Source organism: Lonchura striata, chromosome 2 (genome assembly GCF_050655825.1).
Source record: "Lonchura striata isolate lonStrDom1 chromosome 2, ASM5065582v1, whole genome shotgun sequence".
Classification (NCBI taxonomy): Eukaryota; Metazoa; Chordata; class Aves; order Passeriformes; family Estrildidae; genus Lonchura; species Lonchura striata.
Window position 1 is genome coordinate 141,022,777 of NC_140704.1, and position 24,899 is coordinate 141,047,675.

Below are 24,899 nucleotides of genomic sequence, written 5' to 3' on the forward strand. Positions count from 1 at the left end.
GAACTGACATGAGATTAGGAGATAATTTTTTTATGCTACTAACCCTTAGGAAGGATCTCTGTTTTGGATAATTTTTTTTTTTTTTGCATCTTTTTTTTTTTTTTGTGTGTGGGTTGTTTTGGTTTTTTTTTTTTGTTTTGTTGTGGTGTTTGTGTGTGCGTGTGTATGGTGTATGTGGCTTTTTTCTGTGTGTTTTTTTTGTTGTTGTTGTTTGGGGTTTTTTTGGTAGGCAGTCTCTAGTGCATATCAACATATTCAGGGATATAGATTATATTATTGACATTAATTTGTTCTTAAGCTCCAGGCATCAAAATAATTTGAATGCTAAAACATTTACTTTAAACTGTGCAATGTAACATAATCTACAGGAGTCACTTTTCAGCAATAAGGTATCACAATCACAATGCAATACAGGTATTAGAGAGACAGAAATAAAAATTCTCCAGGCAAGGCCATATGCCTGATGTTCTCTCTGATTAGTGTATATGTAAATACCCACACACAAACATATATTTACACAAAACCTCAAAGGATTTCTTTGGCTTTCTTCAGACATACCAGTTAAAATAGAATGCCTTTCTTCAAATATAATAGAAATAGTGCATTCATACAGGAACCAATTGTTCAGGGTTTAGTTTAGTAACAATATATGGTTGTTACAGATATATTCTGATTCAATTATCAACTTTATAAGATTTTTTTTTTGATAGTGTTAACTGCAACAATACAAGGTGAATTTAACAGCTGGTTTAAGAGTTACCTTTCTGTCATGTAAACAGGTCTAACAGTTAGACAGCCCTGTAATAGAATGATACTTTCCCAAAGACTATAACTTTCTAGGACAAGACTATTACTGTAGTCATTCTTTTCCTTTTTATAAGTGAAGTGTAGATGAAAAACTAATGGCCACAGACAGCACTAGCAGAATGTGTTACAGAGTATAAATGACCTCCAAAACAAAAAATCAGCTTTTCTTCCTAGGTTGTTTCAAATTCCATGAAGTAATTTTGCAACACAAAGAAAAGTGAATAAGTAAAATTTTTGTTTCTCAGAAATAACCATACTTATCTCACTATAAAACTGGCAACAGCACTCTTTGTATATAGGTGGTTACCAGTTTAATTTAGTTACCAGTTTATCCAAAAAAGACAGATAATAAATCTCAGCATCTGTAAAAGAGGTTTTTCTTGCATTATATAAGAAGTAAACAAGTTAGTCCAATATCCATCAGTCAATTCAGGGAAGCCAAACTGGCCATCCAGTTCAGAGAAAGATATCCTACGGAAAGCTGATAATGGGAAAGTCTCTTCTACAGTCAGTTACTAGAAAGTTACCTTCACCTACAAATATAGCTGAAATTTTAGTTGGTTGCTTGGGTTTCATTTAATTTGGCTTGGTTTGGTTTTGGGTTCAGTTTTTAAATCCTTACCACTTAACTTTAGATTTCCTTTCTAGCTAACTATTTCTTCAAAATCTGCAAAAAACTTGGATTCTTTGTAAGTATAAAATTGACAGGTGGCACCTTGTCCAGACAAGCACATTTTTTTTATCAGTCTTAATTTTCTACCTTTCTCTCTCTATGTCTAGACTTTTAACATCATATAAAATATTCCTAAGAGTATAGAACAATTGACATGTTCTTTCAACTTTGCATTTATAAGCACAGTGCCAAAACATTTTTTGCTTCAAGGTATTTTGTTCATAAAGCAAACTTTTCAGATTAAAAAAAAACCACCTCTGTTTAAATATTTTGTCTACTCAGAATCCATCTCAGAGCTGAATATCTGTTTACCAATACATTTAATTCTGTTACATTTCTTTCAATTATCTATTTCTCTTATCTACAAGTTTTGCTGTATCATTGTGTCCCTACCAATTTTCAGTTCAAGATTCCACATGTCTTCTGTTCACACTGTACTTATTTATTTTGCAGGATTTAGTTTGGTTGTTTCTGCAGTGAAAATTTTCCTAGTAAGAATCATTTAATTCTGTTACCTATCTCATAGTTTTCCACTTTGGTTGCTAGTTCCTTCTTTCCTTTCTTAATGGCCTTTGTTGTCTCCTTCCACTCTTTTGGTATTTGTTTCTGTTGCTTTCTGTATCCTTATCTACTCCTTGGTCTTTGTCTAGGATTTATACCTTTTTTGTTTTCTCTTTCTTTGTGAGAGAGAGTATAATCCAGTTCATTTTGTTCCAGTTCGTTTGTCCCTAAATTCTCAAAAGAAATTCTTTCCTTTCTTCATTTTCCAGGCAAATAACGGAGAAATCTAAAGAACCAGGGAACAGCTGAAATAAAAATCACTGTGATAAGAGACTTGAAGTTTTTTCCAAAGTGGAGAATCCCTAATTTGATCCTAATCAGCTGACAGTATCTGCTCTAGTTGAAAATTTGGTCAGGAACTGAACCATGATGAAAGAAGAAAAATGTGTAATCTTAGGGCAAAATAAACAGTCTGAGCTGAAAAAAAATCAGAGCTACAGTTGATAATGGAAACTTTTTGAGGTACAGTACAATACTGGAAACTTTTTGAGATACAGTACTTTTTGAGGTACAATGATTCATTGTCTCCCTATCAACAAGTCCTGGTCTGCATCAAGATCTGAAAAGATGTAAACAGGAGAGTGAAAAAGAAAGCTCTGTAAGTTTCAATTGTCAATGTTAGTGGTGAATGAAGACTGCAAATATTCCACCCTGACATGTCTTAAAGTCCTAATAACCAAACAGTTAGAGAGAGCTTGTCTCTGACAGATTTAATCTAGAACCTCACAGAGCTGACATTTTTTCTTTATTTTATTAGTACTTGCTAACTTGAGCAGATGTAAAGTACAGAGTTAATTTGGAGTTAGATACTACATCTGCTATTTAAAATGGCAATAATCTAAATGAACAGATAAAATACTCTGAAAGGGTCTTTATATGGTTTAAGAAGGAATTGCTTATATAAGCAACAGCTTACAAAGACAAAAAAGGATACACATACAAGTAAAATGGATCTACATACAACAAAATTTGGATTCAAGAAGGAGAATCAACACACCCTCATGGTATTTTGCCCAGACAAGACATTGCCTCTAGCTCTGGGTGCCCTTCACTACATATTGTAGTACTGTAGATCACCTAAAGGCAGAGGAAGTGGGAAAAGACAGAGCAAGTAAAACAAGTCTTTAAAGTCAGGAAATTCTAGGAGCAGAAACCCTGACATAGCAGAAATGGTGGAAGAAGGAGGCAAAAGCAAGGTAAAAATGTGGGCCTTTTTTTGACTTCTGGTTTTGATAAGAATCAGTATGAGAAAGAGTGGAACACTTGCTCCAATAATAATATATAGTGAATATACAAAAATACATAATAGCCTAATAGTTTCAAAAAAACATAAGGTAAGGAGTTTGTCTGGGAGATACTAAAGGATTCAAGATACATCTAAGTAGTCATAAAGAAATATGGATATGTTTCCAATGACCGGGAGAAGGAAAGGGTCAGGGTCAGGAAAAAATACTTACTGGAGTTACCAGGGTGGTATTAATTGACAGAACAATGTTGACAGAATAACCTAATAGCTGCCTGTGTGATACAGATTGATATCTACTGAAGAAGAAACACACATATGTCAGAATAAGAAATGCAAAAGCAAGCGGAATTACTAAATGAAGACACTGGAAGGTTCTGCTAGTGACAACAATTATCCTTTTGCTAGCCTTTCTTCATCCATGTTTTGTAAGATAAATTTGACAATTTAGCGCATGAAAGATGCAAATTGTAATTATTTCACTTTAAAAATAGAAAGTTTTAAAGGCAAAATCTAGTCTTCTTTTAAAATTGGGCATTGTTAGCATATAACTTAGTGCTATTTATTTTTTAAGTAAAAACAGGAAATTAGGAAAGTATTCTTGTCGCTTTGGATTTTGTTGGTGATTTTGTTTTGATTTGTTTTTTTTTTATCCAATGTCCTGAATTGTTTTCAATTAAAATGTAGAGAAATGAATAGATAATTGCATTATTTCAAAGCTCTAAAATAATAATAATAATAATAATAATAATAATAATAATAATAATAATAATAGTAGTAGTAGTAGTAGTAGTAGTAGTAGTAGTAGTAGTAGTAGTAAATTATTCAGAGAAAATATACCTTAGATCTGTGATTGGTTTTGAGCTAAAACACAGTTTTTGCTCATGATGTCAGTAATACCTTGTACATTTATTATGGAGAGACAGATACCAAATTATATAACACTAGGAGCATGCTGAAATTTTAAATATTTACTTATTAATCTACTGAAAATGTTGTTTTCTCTGTAAGGGGAGTAAATGTTAAAAATGTAGGCATAATCAGGGAGTCAGATGTTTTAGGAGAGCAATTCACCAACAGAGGAAAGGTAGCAGATGTCTCCAGTAATTTCAGTTAATTTCTCTTATTCAACTCAGCAGCACTGATCAGGTAACCTGCACATTTAATTCTTGGTGGCCTCAGCAGGGAGTGTAGATGAAAGGATGATTTATCTTGCTTAAATACAAGAGATTAACAACTATGAGTATTAACTCCCCTTTTAAACACTATGTTTAAAGCTTCCTTCCATTAAAGTTCCTGAGAGAAAATTAACCACGAGCCACAAGAGAAAAGATTTTAATATAATTAAATCTTTGGACACAGAGATGTTATCAACATTTAAAAATATCTCTGCAGACACATGCTGATCTTGCAGGCTCTCAATACAAGGAAAATATAGATATTTACTCAGTGATCAAAATTCAATTTTGTGGTAGGGTCTCACAACTCCACTTATAATTTTTTTAAATAAACGTATTCAACATTTTTTCACTTATATAAACAAATATATCACAAATTATTATACCATTTTTCTAATAGCAGAGCTTTCCAAACTTCTGTACCATAGCTGTAATGAAGATACACATGATGAAATTTTATGATTATTTTCACCACAATATTATGGTAGGCTAATAATTTTCTAAATAATTTTATTTTTAACTTTGTAAAATATATAGTTTCAGCTACTAAACAATTGCTTTCTGAGCATAAACATATGAAAGATTTTTTTAGGCAACATGCAGAGACAGAAATATATTGGATTAAATGCTTAAAAAAGAAAGTACAATTGTCAAAGTACAAAGCCAAGTTCAACTGCAGAAGGGATGCATTTAATTTCTCTGTCTAAAATAGATCTGAATTTACTTCATTGATTTCAATGCAATGTTAATTTTGTCATGAATATTTAACTGACAAATAAATGTACTAGTTAAATTAATTAACTGGTTAAGTAAATTTGGCAATATATTTCCTTGGAACTGCAAACAGAGCTTGGGTATATAGTCACATTATTATTCAAATATTTAAAGCTGTTTTGAATACTACACTGCCAGTAGAGGTAGCTAATTAGAGAAAAAAATGAGTTTTAGACAACTGCTGAGTATGACACCCTTTTTCAAATTAGTATTCAATTCTAAGCACCTAACTCCTTATTTTAAAATAAAAGAAAAATACCAACATGTTTTTTTGATATTTACTGACAATTTATTATGCCTTATGCTCAGCAATTTCTTTTAAAAAGAAATAAGAAAACAAGTTATTATCTAGGTTACAAAGTAAAATAACTGCAAGGAAATATCAGGGTTCACATTGCCATTCAGTCATCCACCTACATATGCACCATATCACTGCCACAGGGCGTGTGCTTTAAAACTACTAATGGTTTTCATGTGACTTTTTAAGGATTGACAAGTACACAATGAAGAATTCCTATAGTTAGGTCTATACATTTTGCCTTATAGCCAAGTCTTAAATAATTTTCTCCTGGATTGTTCTGTGCAGAGTCAGGACTCTGAGAGAACCAATAACCCTTCCTGGCCCTGACGAACCTCAGCTGGTGGCACTGCCACCCACCACGGTCCATGGTTCCATGGCCTCAGTGTCACCCTACCCTGAGGCATCCTGCTGCAGGATCCCCATCCTCTGTCCCCGTCCCTGCCTCCTGCATCGGCCTCTCGACCCTTCTCTCTGGGGAGCCCTGTGTCCTTCTGTCACAGCTGCACTGGCTGGAGGGACCCCGGGCCTGGCTCAGGCTGTGCAGGGGCTGGGCTGGACCCTGTCAGTCCCTGCTCTGCCCTCCCTGCCTTGTGCCTATGTGGAGCAGCTAAAATAGATAAGGATAATACAGTGAATTATTTACAGGTTGCACTAAAGACTATTTTCATAACATGCAAAAGGTGACTCCTACTGGCTTTGCAAAGCAGTTGATTTATGTGATGCTTTATTGGTTCAAGCATACCTTCTGCTAACTTCATTAAAGTATGGGATTTCTTATCACTAGTGCAAATAAACTTCTTTTTTCTCAAGCTGGGCACTCAGAAAATTGAAAACATATTATAAGCTTAGTTGAAATGATTCTTCTTGTGCCGCAAAAAAAAAAAAAAAAAAAAAGACAGAAATTTGGAAAAAAATGGAACAGGAGTTTTAACCTGGAAATGCAATATTTTTATCCAGAACAGGAGTTGGAAATATTAGCAACTTACCAAAATAAGGTCTAAACAATGTCTTTAAAAGAAATCAAAATATCAAGCCATGGTTTGATTTGGGGTTTTTTCTTTTAGTTTTTTTTTTTTTTTAATTTTGAGGGAATATGCATTGGGGAGGCAACAAGAAAGCCCTAAAAATAGACAGCAACATGACCCAGAAATACTCCCAACTACGAAATGTTGCCAAAAGCTTATTTCAAATACAGGAAGCAACACTGTCTTTCTGCAAACAAACTTTTTTTTTTAGGTAATTACAAATGTGATTTATGAAAAAAATTGCATAAAGTTCAGGGTTTTAAGTTACTCTGTATTTATAGTTTGAAACAAAGATTATAATGTGAAATAAACTAAATCAAGCATACACAGTAACAGAAAAATGCAAGTGAAATACTGATTACACTTTCCATTGTGATCATATCTGACATGCTTCTTTTCCATTTATTCTTGTTTAGCTGCCATTTAAGTGACAGGTAAATCAGTTAAAAGCTGTTGAGCATTTGCTGAAGACATGCAAGGTAATTTCAATAAGATTTAATTCTGAGAAGACCAATTAGACAAAGCACAAAACTGGATGAGGAGGGAGTCAGAGGCGATGAGCTTCACAAATAGGTGAACTGCAAAATAATTTCATTCATATAGACTGTTATTCCACAATATTAAAGTAAAAAACAGAAGTAGTGGCCTTTTCTATTCAACACAATTTTTTTAACTGTCTAATTATGTATTTTTTCAAATACATATGTGCAGTCCCCTGAAAATATTTTTGCCTGTTACAAAATTAAAGGGAGGGTGAAAAGTGTAATCTGACTACACATCATTAATGTCACTAAGTAAAATATCAAAATACATTGTCATGCTAGAAGGATAGTTTCCACAAGCAACTGTACCTCAGTTAAATTTCACTTATTTTTAAAAAAAGAAAACTTAAGGAAACATCACCTCACTAATTACTACAGCAATCTGAGAAAATAAATGTCACTATGAAAGATTTAGTAAAGCTTGTGTAATCTCACTGTCATGCTTAATTTTAAGGCCATTTTGCCACTCACACAAATGTGTACTATTCTTACACACCCACACCCTGGAAAGATCTTGTAAGTCTTGCAAAAGTAGTCTATTTCAAGCCCTATATTGAGGCTTAATCATCTTTTCCTTTTTAAGTGCTGACTGATTCTTTTCTCTTCCACATAATTTCATACACTGTTCTTCAGCAGAATCTAATGGCATCCTAAATATACAATACTGAAACATTTAAGCATGACAGGTTTCCTTGACTTTCTTCTAAGATATTTTTAAAAACCCCATATTCTAAAGTTCCAGCATTGAAAAATTAGTTTAATTTCAAAAGAATCTTGTACAAATGTATCTATAACTGCACATATAGCTATCTATATATCTATGCATTGATACATATACATGAATATATGTATTCACACAAATATATATACATCATTTCAGCAGCTTGAATGAGACATGAAGAAAAATAATTATGCCTTTACAAAATATTATTCCCATATTTCTTTTAGCCTGCTAACTATCTTCATCTGCTTTCCCTGATGCTTATTTAAACTGTAACTCAATAAGAACCATTGGTTCCTAACTGGAATCATAGCTTTTTTCTTTGCATTTGAGCAGAACATTGTTGACATACTCCTTGAGATTGCAGTTTAGAGTAGATTCACCAACCAAAGTTTTGACTGACAGTGAGGGCCTTTTCAGGCTCCAACATTTGAGAAAATCTTTTTTTGAGGAGTGAATAGAAAGGACAAAAACTTGCTCTGAAATCCTTTATCTGTGGATTCCCTTCTTCCTGCAGTTGATATCAAAATCGCATTCAAGCACTCATGAAACAGAAATGAAAACACAGAAATACAAAGGAAAACAATTTCATTAGTGATGCATCTTTCTGCATCTGCTGACTGTTAACCATTTAAGAGAATTTATATCCTGCACAAATATGAGATGTAGAATTTGTCTCTTCTAATTTCCTTGTACTACCGTTACATATTCCTTTTAGTGATCAGATGCCAGATTGTTATGCAATAGTTTAAAAAAAAAAAAACCAAAAACATTACCAGTGTATCAACACTTACTTATAAAATATTATGAAACACATCCCTTTCTTTGAGCAGTATTATGGAAAGTAAAATGAACCCAGATGTTCCCTGATTAGGAATAGGTACTATATTCTTTATCACTGGATAAAATAATGGGATGGTTTTGTTTGGAAGATCACCTAGTTCCAACCCCACTGTCGTGGGAAGGGACATCTTTCTGGTAACACAAAGCCAAGGCTTTTCTGGGCAACTTGTTCCAGTATCTTACAGCATTCTTTATACAGGATTTCTTCCTCATATCCAACCTTATTATAGATCCATAGAATTTTAAGAGGTTGGAATGGAGCTTTAAGATCATTTAGTCCCAACCCCCCCAGGGACACCCCCAACCCCAGTAGACCAGGTTGCTCAAGGCCTTATCCAACTATCTTTGAACACTGCCAGAGCTGGAGCATCCACAACCTGTTCCAGTGTCTAACCATTCTCACAGTAAAAAATGTGTTCCTAATGTCTAACCTGAATTTCCCCTCTTTCAATTTACACCCATTCCCCCTTAACCTATCACTACAGTTCCTGATGAAGAGTCCCTCTCCAACTTCCCTATAGGCCCCCTTCAGATACTGGGAGGTTGCAAGTCTCCACAAAACCTTCACTTCTCCAGGGTGAACAGCCCCAGCTTTCTCAGCCAGTCTTTGTAGGGGAGGAGTTCCAGTCCCCATCTATGTTAGTGGTTCACTCCAGTTTTTCATCTACAAATATCCCCAAGTCCTTCTCTGCAGGACTGTTCTAAATTCATTGATCCACTAGTCAGTATGGATACTGAGAACTGACCAGGATGCTACACTTATCTCATCTGAAGTCCCTCTGGATAGCATCCCTTCCCTCAAGCAAATCAACTGCACCACTCACCTCGGTGCCATCTGCAAGCTTGCTCTCATTTCCACTGTCCACATCATTAACAGAGATATTGAATAGTATTTGTCTGAATACAGACCCCCTGAGGAACACCACTTGCTGATTTCTAATTGGACTTTAAGCTATTGACTGCAACATTCTTCATGTGGCTACATGGCCACTGTGTTATTCATCAGTCCACCCAATCAAATACAAATTTCTCCCATTTAATAACAAAGATGCTGTGTGGCAATGCCAAAGGCCTTACAGAAGTCTAAGCATATGACAAACTGACTTACAGAAGTCAAGGTAGCTGATAGTAAAGATAACTAGCAAATGTATGAGTAATATATCTATTGGTATTGTAGAATTTTTACATATTCCATAAACCTCAGCCTTCCAGAACTGAACATCTGGGCTAAGACTCTGAAGTAGGCTTTATAGAAAATATTCTGTGGCACACCACACTCTTGATATCTAAAATGGATTTTTTTAACTTTTGTAAAACCTTTTTGTTAGAAGATGTTCATATAGAAACACACACAAAAGTTACCTAGCCTCCCCCAATTAAATTTTTCCTGATCTCTATAAAAAGCCCTCTGTTGCAAAGATTAAAAAAGTTCCATTGTTTTCCACTGGATCATGCAAACTAAAACCTCCTCATGCAAACTAAAACCTCCTCAAACTAAAACAGTCTCATATTCACTTTACATTAAATGTATCCATGCTCGTATGCTTCTTAATTATTTACATTTTGTTGATACCAATTTTATGAGGGCTAGATTAATTTCAGCAGTTATTTTAACTAGAATTAAAGCATGATATACATTTTGACACCTGATTAATAAGAGGAAGCACACCTTAAAGACTAAGAAAGGATCCATAATTTAAAAACATTAGCTTTAACAATTTTATCATATACTTTTTATTTATTACTACAAGTGAGATTTTAATAATATTTATTCTTTACCTTGTCCTAAAGTTTGCAGGGTGAGGATGCCCATCATATAATGACAAATAGTCATATTCTTCTTCTAGAGCAAAAGATTGAAAGACGATCTGTATTCTGTTTCTTTCTTCTGCTATTATAACCCAGGTACAGTTTGCACCATTTGGATATCCATATGGGAAGCCAGGGCTCTCTATAGTGCCATTGAGTCCTTTTAAAGTTCCACCACAGGTATAAATAAATCCTGAAAAAATACCAAAGAAACAAAAGTTATTAATCTACTTCTTTTATATCAACCTGCAATAAAATAAATCACTAGAGTTCATGATTTCTGAAAAAATATCAAAATGTTTTTTAGGAACTACTGCATTTAGAAAGGTAAAGCCCATGGTTTTTATACAAATGCTGGCCACTTAATGCAAAACAATCCCACCTACCTAACAAATGTGTTTTCCATCCTGTTTATCTAAAGACATATGGTAGCATCCTTGAAAATAAATATAACAACATCTATGACTAAATTTGTTTGTTTATGAAGCAAAGTATTCACATCAACTCCCTTTTTCTTTTTTGTCAAATGGGTAAATAAGTCGCTTTGGATACAGGTCTGATACAGGTGAAACCTATTAACCTTGTGCTTTTCTTCCATGTATTTTGGCTCTGGAAAAGACTGAAAGTCTATTTATTATGAACAAGCTCTTCCCATTCAATAATTCTGGGTTATTAAAAAAAAACCTCTGTCATTAAGGGCTCAATCTGAAATAGCCATCTGTTGCATCATTATATCATCTCATGTAAATATTAACAGTTTACATGTTTTGACTGGCCCTATGTGCATGTTTAACTGCAATGATCAGGCAGGGCTCCAGAGCTCCTTCCTCACAAGCACATCCACACCCCCCCTCTATCCCTCCATAGTGAGATGGAGAGAGAAAGAAGAGTAACAGTAAGAAAACTTGTAGGTTGAGACAAAGACAGTTTAATAGGTACAGCAAAAGCTGCGCATGCATCAAAGTGGATGAAGGAATTCATTGTCTGCTTTGGCAGGAGGTTGTTCAGCCACCTCCAGGAAAGCAGGCCCACATCAGGCCTAATGGTTACATGGGAAGACAAACACCATACCCCTGACCATGGTCCCTTCCTCCTTCATTCCATTAGTGTGGTCTCTTCCTCCTTCTTTTCCTTGTTTTTGCCACTGAGCATGCTGCCATATGTTCTAGAATATCCTTTTTGTTGGTTGGTGCTATCTGTGTCCCATCTGTGTCCCCTCCCACCTTCTTGCCCATTCCCAGAAATATGAGAAGCAGAGGAAGCCTGGTGTGTAGGCACTGATAAAATGTTCGGCATTGTTTTGGTCACAAATCTAAAACATAACACCATAGGATCTACTGCAAAGAAAGTTAAGACTATCCCAGCCAAGTTCAGTACAGTGCTGAAAAGTTGTTCTGCTGATGGTTACTTTTTAAAATGAACCTTTTTAAATGTCAGAAATTACCCCTACATTCTAATCCTAACTTTTCTTGGGCTATAACAAATTTCCTTTTTATATAGAAAATCCATTTCCTTGGAAAAATAAGAGAACAAGAATAATTATAAAAAGGCCTTTCCCAAGTCACTGTGAGCTAAGGCAGGTTTTTTTCTATACTTTTGTTTCAAGTTCTAATGCTCAGTTATGGCAGTTCTTAACTCTTTTGGGACTTTAGAATATTTTTTATTTTCCACCAGCTTTGTAGTCTGAATGTAGATCTACATCCCCTCTCCAGGCTTTCTGCTCTCTTATCCCTTAAATATTAGATCAGCTTTCCTGCTTTGCCTTTTACACCCCTGAAGCTTCTCTTCCCCAAGAATGCTCAGAGCAAGCCTCCTCTTCTAGTGGCGGGATTTCATCTGAGGAAAAGCACAAAGCACTGAGTTGCTCTTTCACAGCAACATGATGTACATTTCATAACAAACTACAAACAAACAAACCACACGCTCTTAAATTATACACACATGTATATATTTGAGCTCGTTAAATCATCTTCTTCATGGCACATTCACAAGCTTGTCTTCATGTTGAGCATTTAAATGTACAGAGGCCTCTTTCCCTGAAGTACTAAGCAGAAATCTCTTGAGATTTTACAATGTGTATTGCTATTTGTGTTTTTTGGACAACAGAAGAGTAGCATGTACAATTTTTTTTGTCAGCTTTTTCATATATATTTACAGTGGTGAGCAAAGGTGCCTCTTCTGAAGTATGACTGCTTTTTTAATACAATTATCTGAGTAACATAGATATATAGGATAAAAGGGGAAGGGAACATACTCTTAGAAAGTAATTAGGGTTTTGTTTACCTCATCTGACATGTACAGCAAATTTTATCTTCTACCACAAGTTGCCTTAGAGAATTCATTCTAATATCAGTGCCTGCACAAACTTCATTGCTAGGAGTCTGTTTTATTTATCTCTTTCTGCATCTCCCTCATATACTTGAACTATTTTTAAATCCTCTTTATGTGTTATTTATTATTTAAGCTCAGCTGTTTTATTTAGCATTTTTGGAATACAATTTTGCACAAGACACTTTGGAAAATCAAACTATTTACTGATAAGATCTACATCCTAGATCTTTAACACTTCCTACCGAATACAATCAATGCAATACATCTTTTTAAATAGATGTGCGTATACATTTATTAATCCAGCTTTTCCTAGAAATCTCTTGCTGAGGCCTACTTTAATAGTTAGAGAAACAAAACTTACAGACTTGAATTTTTCATCCATCTCTCCAGACCAAGTGTGGAAAGCACAGTATGAACTTTGACTCAAGAGCATAATACTGCTCCATAATTCAGAACCTTTGTTGCTGTATCTATTTAATGAATGCTTTCAATTACATATGGACTATTATGCTAATTCAATGCAAACTACAAAGAAAAACTCATCTATAAAAGGTCTACTGTTACCAAAATATAAAATTATATTAAAAAAATAAAACCACAAAAAACCAAACCAAAACAAAAACACAACCAAAAAAATCCCACAAAAAAACACCAACCAAAAACTCAAGAGCCACAACTGCAAGGGAACAGTCTTGTGAGATAACATGCTACTTATCAAGAAGTGTAATGCTTCATACTCAATATTAAACATAAAATGCAATAATTAGTCCTATTCATACACAGATATGAAAAGTAAACATCCATGATATATAAAAGTTCCAATTACTCCTTTTATTCCATATTCAAACTGTAACAAAAGAGAATTATTCTGATGCTGCAAGTTGGTATAACTTGGATGTTTCTTAGAGATGACTAGCAGAATGTAGCACAGCTATGCACGTGTCAGGAGATACACTTTTAATTCCAAGAATGGAAAAAAAAAACCCAAACAAATCAACAGTGAAGTTTGATTTTGATAGGTCTACTGTTTTAGTCTGTAAAATAAAAAATCATGCCAACAGAATCCATGTGCACAACATGCACTTTAATCTCTGCTTTCATATGTTAATTCATTCTGTGATGCTCTTCACCTTGGCAGTCCAACTTGGGTATGATCAAAATAGACAGCGTGCATTAACTGACTGGTCTGATCAAATGTAGAAAACATGACATTTATTTTCAAGAGGTAAAATTCATGCTGAAATAACTAGTTGCATATACTGTGATCTTTTTCACTTAGATTTCAGAACCGGCATTCCAAGCAGAATTTACTTGCAAACTGCTTTTCATTAAAGGGATGGTTGTATTCAAAGCACATCATAAAAACTTTTGAAGAGCTTGAAGTTAGACTAGAAAAGAAAAATTCTTGTTGAAATAAGTATGAAGATGAACAACACCACTCATGAGATTCTCTTAATAGCTAGTATGATTCAAAATTTCTGTTGCATTGTTTTCTACCAGATTTTCAAATTCAGATGTTTAATTCTCATCAATTTTACATGGATAAATATTTATTGAAATCAGAAAACACAGCTCCTCTTCCTGATTTCAGTCACCCTTTGATTCATTGTTGGAATATTGTGAGCATCAGTAACAAGAGTTAATCCATTTATTCAGCATTCATTGCCTTCTAACAAAGCAAGTAGTTCGTACATCATGTCCATACACCTTGCTCTTGAATGTCCCATAATTAGACTCATTCAATATTCAACAAGACTGGCTTTTTCTCTTCCTCCTGACCACTCAATTATACTGTTTAATAACATATTTCTACACCTTTCACCTTCCACGTATGCCACACCTTTCATTTAATCTCCGTGTTTAGTGTGTTCTTTAATAATAGTCATTAACATAAGATAATTATACTGAGTCTGCACTGGTTAACACAATTGTACATTTCTAATTTGTTTGTGTATTTCCTTTTAATTAAGTTATTAATACTCTCTTTTATTTTAATAGAAAACCAAGTAAATGGAAGATGATTTGCTCATATTCTGCATTTTCTTTCAATATCTTTTCTGATAATATGATCTCCCTTCATTTCTTTCACTACTTGCACCTATCATCCTAAAGTATTTCTTAGCCACATCATCCATGTTTACATCCTGTGCAATATACCTATTTGCAAAATTATTCTTGTCCCCCTCAGTGGTAGTTCTATTCAGATCACATCTACTTAATTTACTTCTCTCTCCTCATGCTCATCACATGTTTCTGCAACACCTTTTACTGTTTGTGGACTTTGATCACCTGACTGTATTTGGCAGCAAAGAGTAGTTATTTTTCATGCTGGCCATAAATCAGTACAAACTGTTCTGCTAATTCTTTTCTGTTTTCCTAGATTAATTTTCTGTTCACTTATATTATTATCACCTTAGTTTTTTATGGTTCCTCTATGTTCATCCTTTTTGTTAGCACTTCAAAGAACCTACTGGAGTTCAACAGAGATAGATTTCATAGTGATGTGAACTCATCCCTCTGCTGTGAATCCTTTTCTTCTGCAATCAATCTTATCCAGTTTTAGAAAATATATACTCAATATTGATTTCTAATATTCTATTATATATTTCTATATTAACTTTAATTGTCCTGACATGCCTCAGTCACAGATCTTTAAGAAACTGAGAATAGGATGCTCTCATCAGATGTAATGACTGCGTTTTACTTTGAAGTGTGTCTGGAATTTATCTTTTTATGATTTTTCATCATGTCTTAGTTCTCTTTAATTTATGCTTTTCCAGTCCCAATATGCCTCTTTTCTGCATAAAATGAGCCTTTTTTCACTAACTTTAACTTCCAATAAGACAAAGTTTTATTGACATTTTCACATGAGTACAAATATGAAAGGTAATCATCTCCTTTAATGCACTGGACTTAGTTCCTTCCTACCCTCCACCTTTTTGTCTTCCTACCCCCAATGTCCAGCAGCTTGCAAGTTTCTTTATTATCCTAATGTGTTTTCATATGAAAAGTCTATTTAATAACATGTATTAACCAGGACTGTTTCTCCTGGTTTGAGACACCCTAGGACACTGTTAATGACAGTCACTGCTGTCCCTTCCTACCAGAAGATTATGGCCTCCTCTTCCTTCAGAGCTCTCCTGTTTCCCTGTGCTGGCAGGGAGGTGATCCTGCAAGCAGCAGCCCTGCACCACAGCACTCCAGGACAGAAGTACCCTGCACCTGGGCAGCAGCTCTCAGTGGAGTAGGGATCCACGTGTCCTGGGGTGACTTTATGATGCTTGTAACCCCATTCATCTGTTTAGCCCAGAAATAAATTTCACATCATTAAGATTGGTTCTGAGAGTGCAGCAGAGAAGAGAAGAAGCACAGAGTTTGTTTTCAAACACTGCACTCACTTTTCCACATTCCTGTTCCTGGATGGTGCTGTCGGCAGATGGACACACAGCAGGACAGAGCTCTCCTCTGCTTTTAGTTAGTTTTTAGCTAGCTGAGGCAGAGAAGCTCCCTGGAGTGTGGTTATTCTTTTTCTTTGGACCTGTTTAAACCTGCTCTGGACTGAACACCCAGAAGAGCACTGTCAGCTTGAGCCTGTAGCCCACTGGGCTGGGCCTGGGCCACAGCATTTCCAGTGCCAGAGGGACTGATAACAGACTAGGTGAGCTGAGCTACAGCCCACCAGGGGACTTTCTGAGTTTGTCATCTCTTTTGGAGTGGCAAGAGGTTTTATTGTTTAGTATTGTTCATTTTTTTTTGTGCTGGAGGATGTTTTGCCCGTTAAATAAAAGTTTTTCCACTTTTCTCCAAGGAAATATTTTCCTGAACCAGTTGGGGGAGGATTTCAATCAGCTGCTTGAATCTGCTTTCTAGAGAAACCCCTCCAAAGGTTCTCTCCCAGATTTGCTCCAAACCAGGATACCATGCCAGCCACAAAGGCCTTAGAGGTCCTGCTATTTCAGAAAAGACTATCTTGCATTCCTATAGATCTCTGTGTTTGTTTAACTTGATGTTCTGTACTTCAAATAATTCTCACTTCTACCTCAGTTCCAATTCCAATTGCAGCTTTTATAATGAGCTCTCTACCAGCTGAGGAAAGTCTATATTTAATATTTTGCCTGACCACATATAATTGTTACTGTCTTGTGTTTTAATTTCCCAAAGTAATAAAAACTTGGAATCATCAAATATTCTGGGTTGGAAGGGAAATTAAAGATCATATATTTCTAAACCTTTGCTGTGGGCAGGGACACCTTCCTTTAGACCTGATTGCCCAATCTGGCCTTGAAGACTACAGTCATGGAAGACTCACAAGTTGAAGGACTCTGTTCCAGTATCTCACCCCCCTCACAGCAAAGAATTTCTTCCTAATATCTAATCTTCTATCAGTTTAAAGCCATTTCCCTTTGTCTACACATCCTTCTAAAAAATACTGCTCAAGCTTTCTTGCAGACTTCCTGTTGTTAGGTCCTGGAAGGCATCTGTAAGGTATCCTTGGAACCTAAACCACTACAGCTCTCACAGTTACAACTTCTGTCTTGGAATTATCTATCTTTTTGGGTTATTTTTTACTTTCTATTTTTGTAAATAATTTTTGGGGGTTTTGACATAGAATGCAAATTTCCTTGATTTAAGAATCTTTTCTTTAGCCCAAGGAAATCCCAGATATGCTTCATAAAGCCTTATTACAAAAAAAAAAAACCCAAAAAACCTCAAAAATATTGTGTTTGTGAAGTACGCAAAGAACATTGAAGAACCTCTCTGAAAATCAGTTCTTAAGAGATTGAAGTAACTGAGGATTTTGTAACTAAATTGCCATTTTATTTCAATTTTTCTTAAAAGCATTTGCTTTCTCAAACAAGGTATTCTGATGCCATTCTCTGCACAACTTATGGGAAATTGGGACATAATGAAATTTAGATACCATGAAGTTTTCAAAAGAAGTATAACTTTTATCTCTGATTTGTATAATTTTAAGGCTATGAGAAACTATGGTTACACTTTTTGGTAAATAACTGAGTAAGATAGATTGTCTTGTCCTTGCATAAGCTATAACAAGGTACCAAAATGACTTTTCCAATCTTTTGGTAGGGTTGGCTGTAAACTCTTTAACTTAATCAGTAGAAGTTGTATGGAATACCAGCCAAAAAGAAACAATCACTCTATATTATCACCACATGTGAAACACTTTCTGGAGGTACTGCTTTTCCTCCAGAGAGTAATTTCTTATCTCTGTTACAGACACATTTTCTGGAACAGGTTTAGAAACATTTTTAGTCTTGTCTTCCACTTGTCTTAGTTGTGAAAACCACTAGAAGGACAAAAGTTTCTGCTCTCTCCTGTCAACCTTGAGTGTGTTACTTTGAAGAAACATAAGGTCAAAGAAACAGGACTACTCATGTTCGCATGGAATACATTCTAAGCAGCAGGAGGCTTAAGTTGGAAAGGTAGCAAAATAAGAAACTGTATCTCATGTAACAAAAGTATCCATACCATTTTTATTACATGTATTGAAATAAAGATATATTGCATTGTTTATATTTTGTGTTCTACAACAGAAAAATGTCATTTCCTATAACTGAAAAAAAAGAGGATTTAGCTTCAATAGTGTTGTCCGTTTTGAGGAATTTTAAAAAAGATGAAACATAAATCTAGAAATCTCTAAGTCATTAAATTGAAGAGTATTACCTTCACAGAAAAATAGAGGGGGTTTTATCTCATCTTTAGGCATTTAATTGCTTTGGTTTATATGTAGCTCTCTGACACGGAATAGTCTTCTGCTTCTATTTTAAATGCATTGGTAGCACCATCACAGGTGAAAGTCTGGTTTCAACAGAGTCAGCTGAAATACACCCAAGATTTTATCCCCAATATGTAATTAACTTTCCTTCTAAGGATATTTCAATACTTCTCTCCTATTCCTCACATAATACCTCAATGCCTTGTAGACAAGGGATCATCTGTTCCAAAATAACTGCCTCCTTGCTCATGCAGCCAGATAAGGGTAATCTCTCAGATGTGACGAGCATCTGAGCAATACAACTAGACATAAAAACTAGAGAAGACATTTGGAATCTCATCACAGAACAAATTAAAAATACTCTCTGGGATTGAAATCCTGCCATATTTAATACTCTTCATACCATGAGCACTACAGAATTGCAGGGCAATAATATTTTTTTATGCTTGGGGAGAGTGTAGATAGATATTAAAGAGTTTTGGGGTTTTTTTTTAAGAAAATTTTGATTTCAAATAATGGAATTTCTCATCTTGGCAGCATTTCACCATCCTGCTTCTCACTCCTGTGTTTAAGAATAAACATTTTGAGCTATGACTTCCTTATTTTAGGAGAACTGTGGAGTGTCTTCATTAGTATTCTGAGTTTACATCTTTCTTCCTCTACCTGCTCTTCCTGCAATTCTTCCACTTGAAAAGTGGAAAGTAACCATCATACAATCAGAAATTGCATCAAGAATCTTCCCAGCAGCCCTAAAGAGAACACCTTATCAAAGGCTTATCTGAAAATGAATTCATACAAATTTTGTGTTTGATAACATAGGGAATTTACTCTGTGGAAAAGACAGAAACAGGGATTCCATTGCAAAGATAAGTCGTTGAAAGAATTATATTTATTTTACATTTCCTTTTCACTGTTTCTTTCTCTGCAAAGATAACCACATGTCCAAAGATTTTAATGCTCTTTACTTGCTGGTTTTTTAAATTTATATGTGTGATCTGTGAAACTGTTAATTTCATTATTAAATTGTGATATTTGTAAAGTTAGCCTAGAACCATCTCCCAGCAAGTCAAAATGACAGGAAGACCACTCACAGAATACTATGTACTGGCAATATATTTTAAAATGCGTAGAAATGTGTTCTTTGTTGATGGAGTAAACCAATCTTTCTTTGTAAAACCAAGCTCAAAAAGAGAAAAAGCATTAAAAGTGTTATGTTCTTTTAGAAATGAAATCTTAATTTGCAGAGATTTCCTAAGTGATTTGTAAATAAAATACCTTAGAGTAAAATTTTTATTTTATTAAAACATGTTGATAAGTAGCCAGTTCTTTTCATGAGAACCTCATGAAGACAATTGTAAGATACAACCACTGCAGTAGCAGGTCAAACTGCTTCTAAAGCAGTTTATAATTTACTTTGCTTTAAAGTACAGGTCTTTGAGTCTCTAGAATATAAATAGATAGCAGGACTTGGAGAAATTTTATTTGCAAAAATATAATGAGTAAATTGAGTTTTCCATATCAGAATAATTAATTAACAATATGTACAATTTAGCAAATGTAAAATTGGTAAATAAGAAAATTCTCAATTAAGGGAAACAGTCAATAAGGTGCTTGAAGAGACTTTGCTCTTAGCAGTAGTGGAATATAAGAAAATACGCTTTGCAAAATAATGTTTGAAGGAAAAGTAACTTCTGAAGAAATTACGATAGATTTAGTACTACACTTTTAGAGTTCAAATGTCCCATAGCATTAATTAGCTTTCAAATTAATTGTAATACAACAGGAAAACAGACAATATAATGCTGAGTCAAATTCCCTAAATTTAAAGGGAAGAGAAGAAGGGAAGGGAAGGGAAGGGAAGGGAAGGGAAGGGAAGGGAAGGGAAGGGAAGGGAAGGGAAGGGAAGGGAAGGGAAGGGAAGGGAAGGGAAGGGAAGGGAAGGGAAGGGAAGGGAAGGGAAGGGAAGGGAAGGGAAGGGAAGGGAAGGGAAGGGAAGGGAAGGGAAGGGAAGGGAAGGGAAGGGAAGGGAAGGGAAGGGAAGGGAAGGGAAGGGAAGGGAAGGGAAGGGAAGGGAAGGGAATTTCCTCTGGTGTTGGAAATCCTGCAGCAGTTTCAGGTAAGTGAAAAATCTACCTTCAGGAGTCTTGAAGCAGTCAAATCCCATTCTTTTGTTCTTGGGGGTGTTTATGGATGCTCCATCTCTCTGTCTCTTTCTCTCAGGTAAAATGAAAGGCACTCTTAGAATTCCAGTATATTTCTTTCATACTGGAAATTTACTCAATGCTAGAAGCATGAAAATGTGTTGTTGTTATCCTGTATTTTTTTTAAATACATATTAAACTCCTGGGCTAACATATATTTCTAGGAAATCTTTCCCTCACACAATGCCTTGTACAGGAGTTTTGCTCGAGAAAAGATTATTGTATATTCATATATAGATTAAGAGAAAGAAAGAAACAGTTTCCATAACCTTCTAAAACATCATAGATTTAGTCAAACTCAAAACAGGAGTGGGGAGAAGGGGTAAAAATGTCAGAATAAGGATAAAATTTTTAGTAAGCCTTCAGATAGGAAATAAGCACTATGAAGTAAATACAATGCTGGTTTGAAGTGACTTCAGCAAGACTATAAAAGATTTTGAAGACTCATGGCTTTGGAAATAAAGACAAAATTAAAGCTATGTTTAAAGTTTCTGCAAATGGATATTGAAAAGTGTTTACTGAACACTACCATAGATAGTCTTCCTATATTCTGTTTCCTTCTTCCAAAATGTGAAAGACAGACTTCTGCGGCAGCTCAAATTACTTTAGGAATAAAAAACCTACAAGTTCTCCTCATTCACTCACAGGGATGACCTTTTAAGATATAATTTAAAAAAAAAAATAAAATAAAAATATGCCTACTTTAGATCATATGGAAATCCAGACCTTTGAGACTCTGCTATAAACTTAAGAAATAATTACCTGGTGTTTCATGCTTCTGAAACATTACCTTCTTCAGTGAAACATCAGCTTTCACAGTGAGGCATATATAAAACTTATGTCAGTAGCTACTCTGTGATGCCACTACTGTTGGATTTGGACCATTGTACCAAATGCACTCTATATGTACTTTACAATAACCTAAACTTTACAATATCCTAAACTATATGCAGTGAGCAAAATTAAAGTTGTGTTGAGAATTAAAGGAAGCAGCAGCAGGAAAATCCTGCTATAGTCTTTGATATACTCCAGGGGTTTTCTGCTTTTCATTTTGTAGATCACATAATAGTGGAGAAAAATCGCAAAACCACTTCAAAGAGACACAGACTATATAAGGGTCAACTGAATCCAGGGAGATAAGGACAACTTCTCATGAGGAATTTGACCTTATGGGACAGTTTCTGTCAGTTCATGAAAAAATGAAGGGAGAATAATTTAAACATCTTGGAAAAATCTAAACACCTTGTATAAACAGAAATTAATTTTGTCTTTCACACTTAAAATTTCTAAGGTAATTTTTGATTGAAACAGCCTTTTAATATATTAAAAATTATTTTTTCTCATCTAAAAATCTACTGCTATGATTTTTTTTTCAATCATTCATTTGGATTTCAGGTGTCTGAATCCAAAAGTAATTTTTCAGATATTGTCAGTTCTGCTCAATTTTAACTTTTAATTTATTCATGTTATACATTTCTGAATTTGCAGGAGGTCAAAGGATAAACTTCTTTACCATGTACTTTTATGTGTCATAAATATATACATATACATATACGTATACGTATACGTATATGTATATGTATATGTATACTTTATCACAAGCCAGAATCTAAATTTCAGTAGTCTGTTGAGACAGCTTAAGCTAAGGAAAGATCAAAAGATAAAGACCGCTGTTAGTTACTATGATATCTGAGCTTGCAAGGTTTTTTAAATTGTACTTAATGTGCTGATATAATGAAAACAATAACTTTAATCTTATCAATATTGTTTGTATAATTTTATTATCTAATGTCTATATTATCTAATATATATTTTAGATATATATTCTCATTATTTCCATTTAGAAAGCAAACGTCATTCCTGGAGGGTTTGACTTTAAATACACAGTATTTAAGTAATAAATACGCAGTATTTAACTAATAAAATAATTTTCTAAAAAATAAATCAGAGATTTATTTCTCCATACCATGGAAAGCACTTCAAAATCATGAAAAAAATTCTAGAAAAAGTATTAAAACTGTTTACAACAAAAGGTGTACAAATGTGTCCGTCTGGCACTGATAGCTTCTTGAGTTTTTTACACTACTTAGTAGAGATAAGAATGCTAAAATGTTATAGATCCAAGCAATACAACTGAGAGTTGTTTCAGATTTTATTTTTGTCCCAATAATCACAGGACTAATGAAGATGTTGCTAATATTCTATATATTTATTCTGTTCCTTTTCTGAGAAGACCTGCATCACTGTAGAGGAAAGCAGGTGAACTTCATACCCTGAGTTGCTGAGGAGGAAATCAGCATATTATGGCAAAATTTTGGGGGTGGATGTGAACAGCCAGGTTTTAAACATCAGCTGATGAGAAGTACCCCTGGCCAGCTGCCCTTACTATGATTTTGAGGTACAGAGAGACAACATTAATTGATTCATCTACCCCAGCTGATGTTTCCAGCCTACCATGTCGGATAAACATCCCCATATAAAGTCATCACCACCAAGAAAAGAATAATTATCTTTCTATCTGCTTTGATAAAACTTGAAGCTACACAGTGACCATTTGCAGAAATGGGAAAAAAGAGTAAATATTTAATGGTATCATTGCTGTCCTCTTTTCCCTTCTCCATTGAAAATAGCAAACAGAGAAACAAACAAAAACCCCACCACATCAGCTCAGCATCAAAAAAAAAACTCATTTGATCTTCAGAACTGACCAGTTACCCTTTTCCATATTCCTGCCAACATTTTCTGGCCAAAAATCCTGGATCACCTGAACTGGGAATGCAGAAGAAAGTTAGACAGAAAGGTTATGTGAAAAATCATAAGAAAGGAGTTTATACAAAATGTTTAAGAATGGGGAAAAAAGTATCCCAAAGGAATAAAGTCAAACATTGCAGCACAGAAGTAACCAAAACAGAAAGAAAAAATATTTAGGTAAGCAGTTCTGACTTGGATAGTATACTTGGAATGTAAAATTGTTTTAGTGGACACCTACACAATTTTATTTTAAAAAAATGATTATTGCAAATACTGAAATATTGTTAGCAAAATGTCTTCATGCTCATTTATATGGGACAAAGGAGTATGGCATATTACTTACTTTCTGCCATATCTGCTGATTGGAATTTGGACATACTTTACTAATATGCTAGGCATTATCTATTCACTAATGCCTCTTACATACTGTTATATCGTAACTACTCCTATGCCAAAAATTTGTGCATGGGAAAAATGCATATGTCTAGACTGAGTCTGCCTTCTTGGGTTTCAGCTTGTATCAGCACAAAAAGAAAAAAAAAAAAAAGAGAAAGTGCTAATTATTTCTTGAGACTTCTTGAGACTTAATGAAAATTTGTTGTACAATAGCCCAAGTCTCATATATTCAGTTCCTCCCTCCCTGTCATTAATACTCACCAGGGCCCAGTGTTTTTTTTCTGATCAAGTAAGCAAAACACATCATTTTCTATTAAATTTTGTGACTTTATATCTGTAATTGATGTGTTCCCAAGTTTTAGCTTACTTCACCTTTTGGCAAGTGTTACTGCAAGTGCCTCATCCATTCTGCAGTACTGATGTCTGCTTTCAGTAGCTAATATTTCTGAAATTAATCAGGACCTTACATTTTTTTAAAAATGGCTGGTAATATTGCCAGTGGCTTATCATGAATAATCATCCCCTCTGACATGACAAACTAGCCCCAACAGGAAAGCTATTACTTTGAAACAAATTGTACTGCACTGAAATATCCCCAGTAGTAAAGAATCTCAATAGAGTACTAAAGCTTGTTCAACTGAAAACAATGAGGAGAGAAACCTTTGTGTCTTTCTCAGGTCATACTCTCTTTATTTAATATCAGATAACAACAGTGTCATACCTAACAAAATTTTCAAGAGGGAGGCACTATTTTTTTACTTTGATTTATATTTTGGCATTAAAAAATAATCATTGGATCCTCTTAGTATAAATATTAGGGACCTTACCTCTTTTTTATGCTGTTTTCTCACCCTAAACCAAAGATATATTATTATTATGATTAGTTACTGATTCTCTATTTCTTTGCAGAAAAGGCAAATGTCTGCTTATAAAAGAAGAAATATTAATGCAGTGACAGCCTTTTTAATGGGAAACATTTTTAAAATATTTGATTTTTTGTATATAT

At 34.5% G+C, this 24,899-nt stretch overlaps 1 protein-coding gene across 6 annotated transcripts in view; it reads right to left on the reverse strand.

Annotated features, from left to right (window-relative positions):
• The window catches only part of CSMD3 (CUB and Sushi multiple domains 3), a 578,243-nt gene that overhangs the window by 484,066 nt on the left and 69,278 nt on the right, over window positions 1-24,899 (reverse strand). For all 6 annotated transcript variants that reach the window (XM_085572460.1, XM_085572459.1, XM_085572458.1 and 3 more), the window contains exon 2: window positions 10,448-10,670. In XM_085572460.1, coding sequence (XP_085428586.1) covers window positions 10,448-10,670 — 223 coding nt within the window. The remainder of the gene's footprint in view (window positions 1-10,447; window positions 10,671-24,899) is intronic.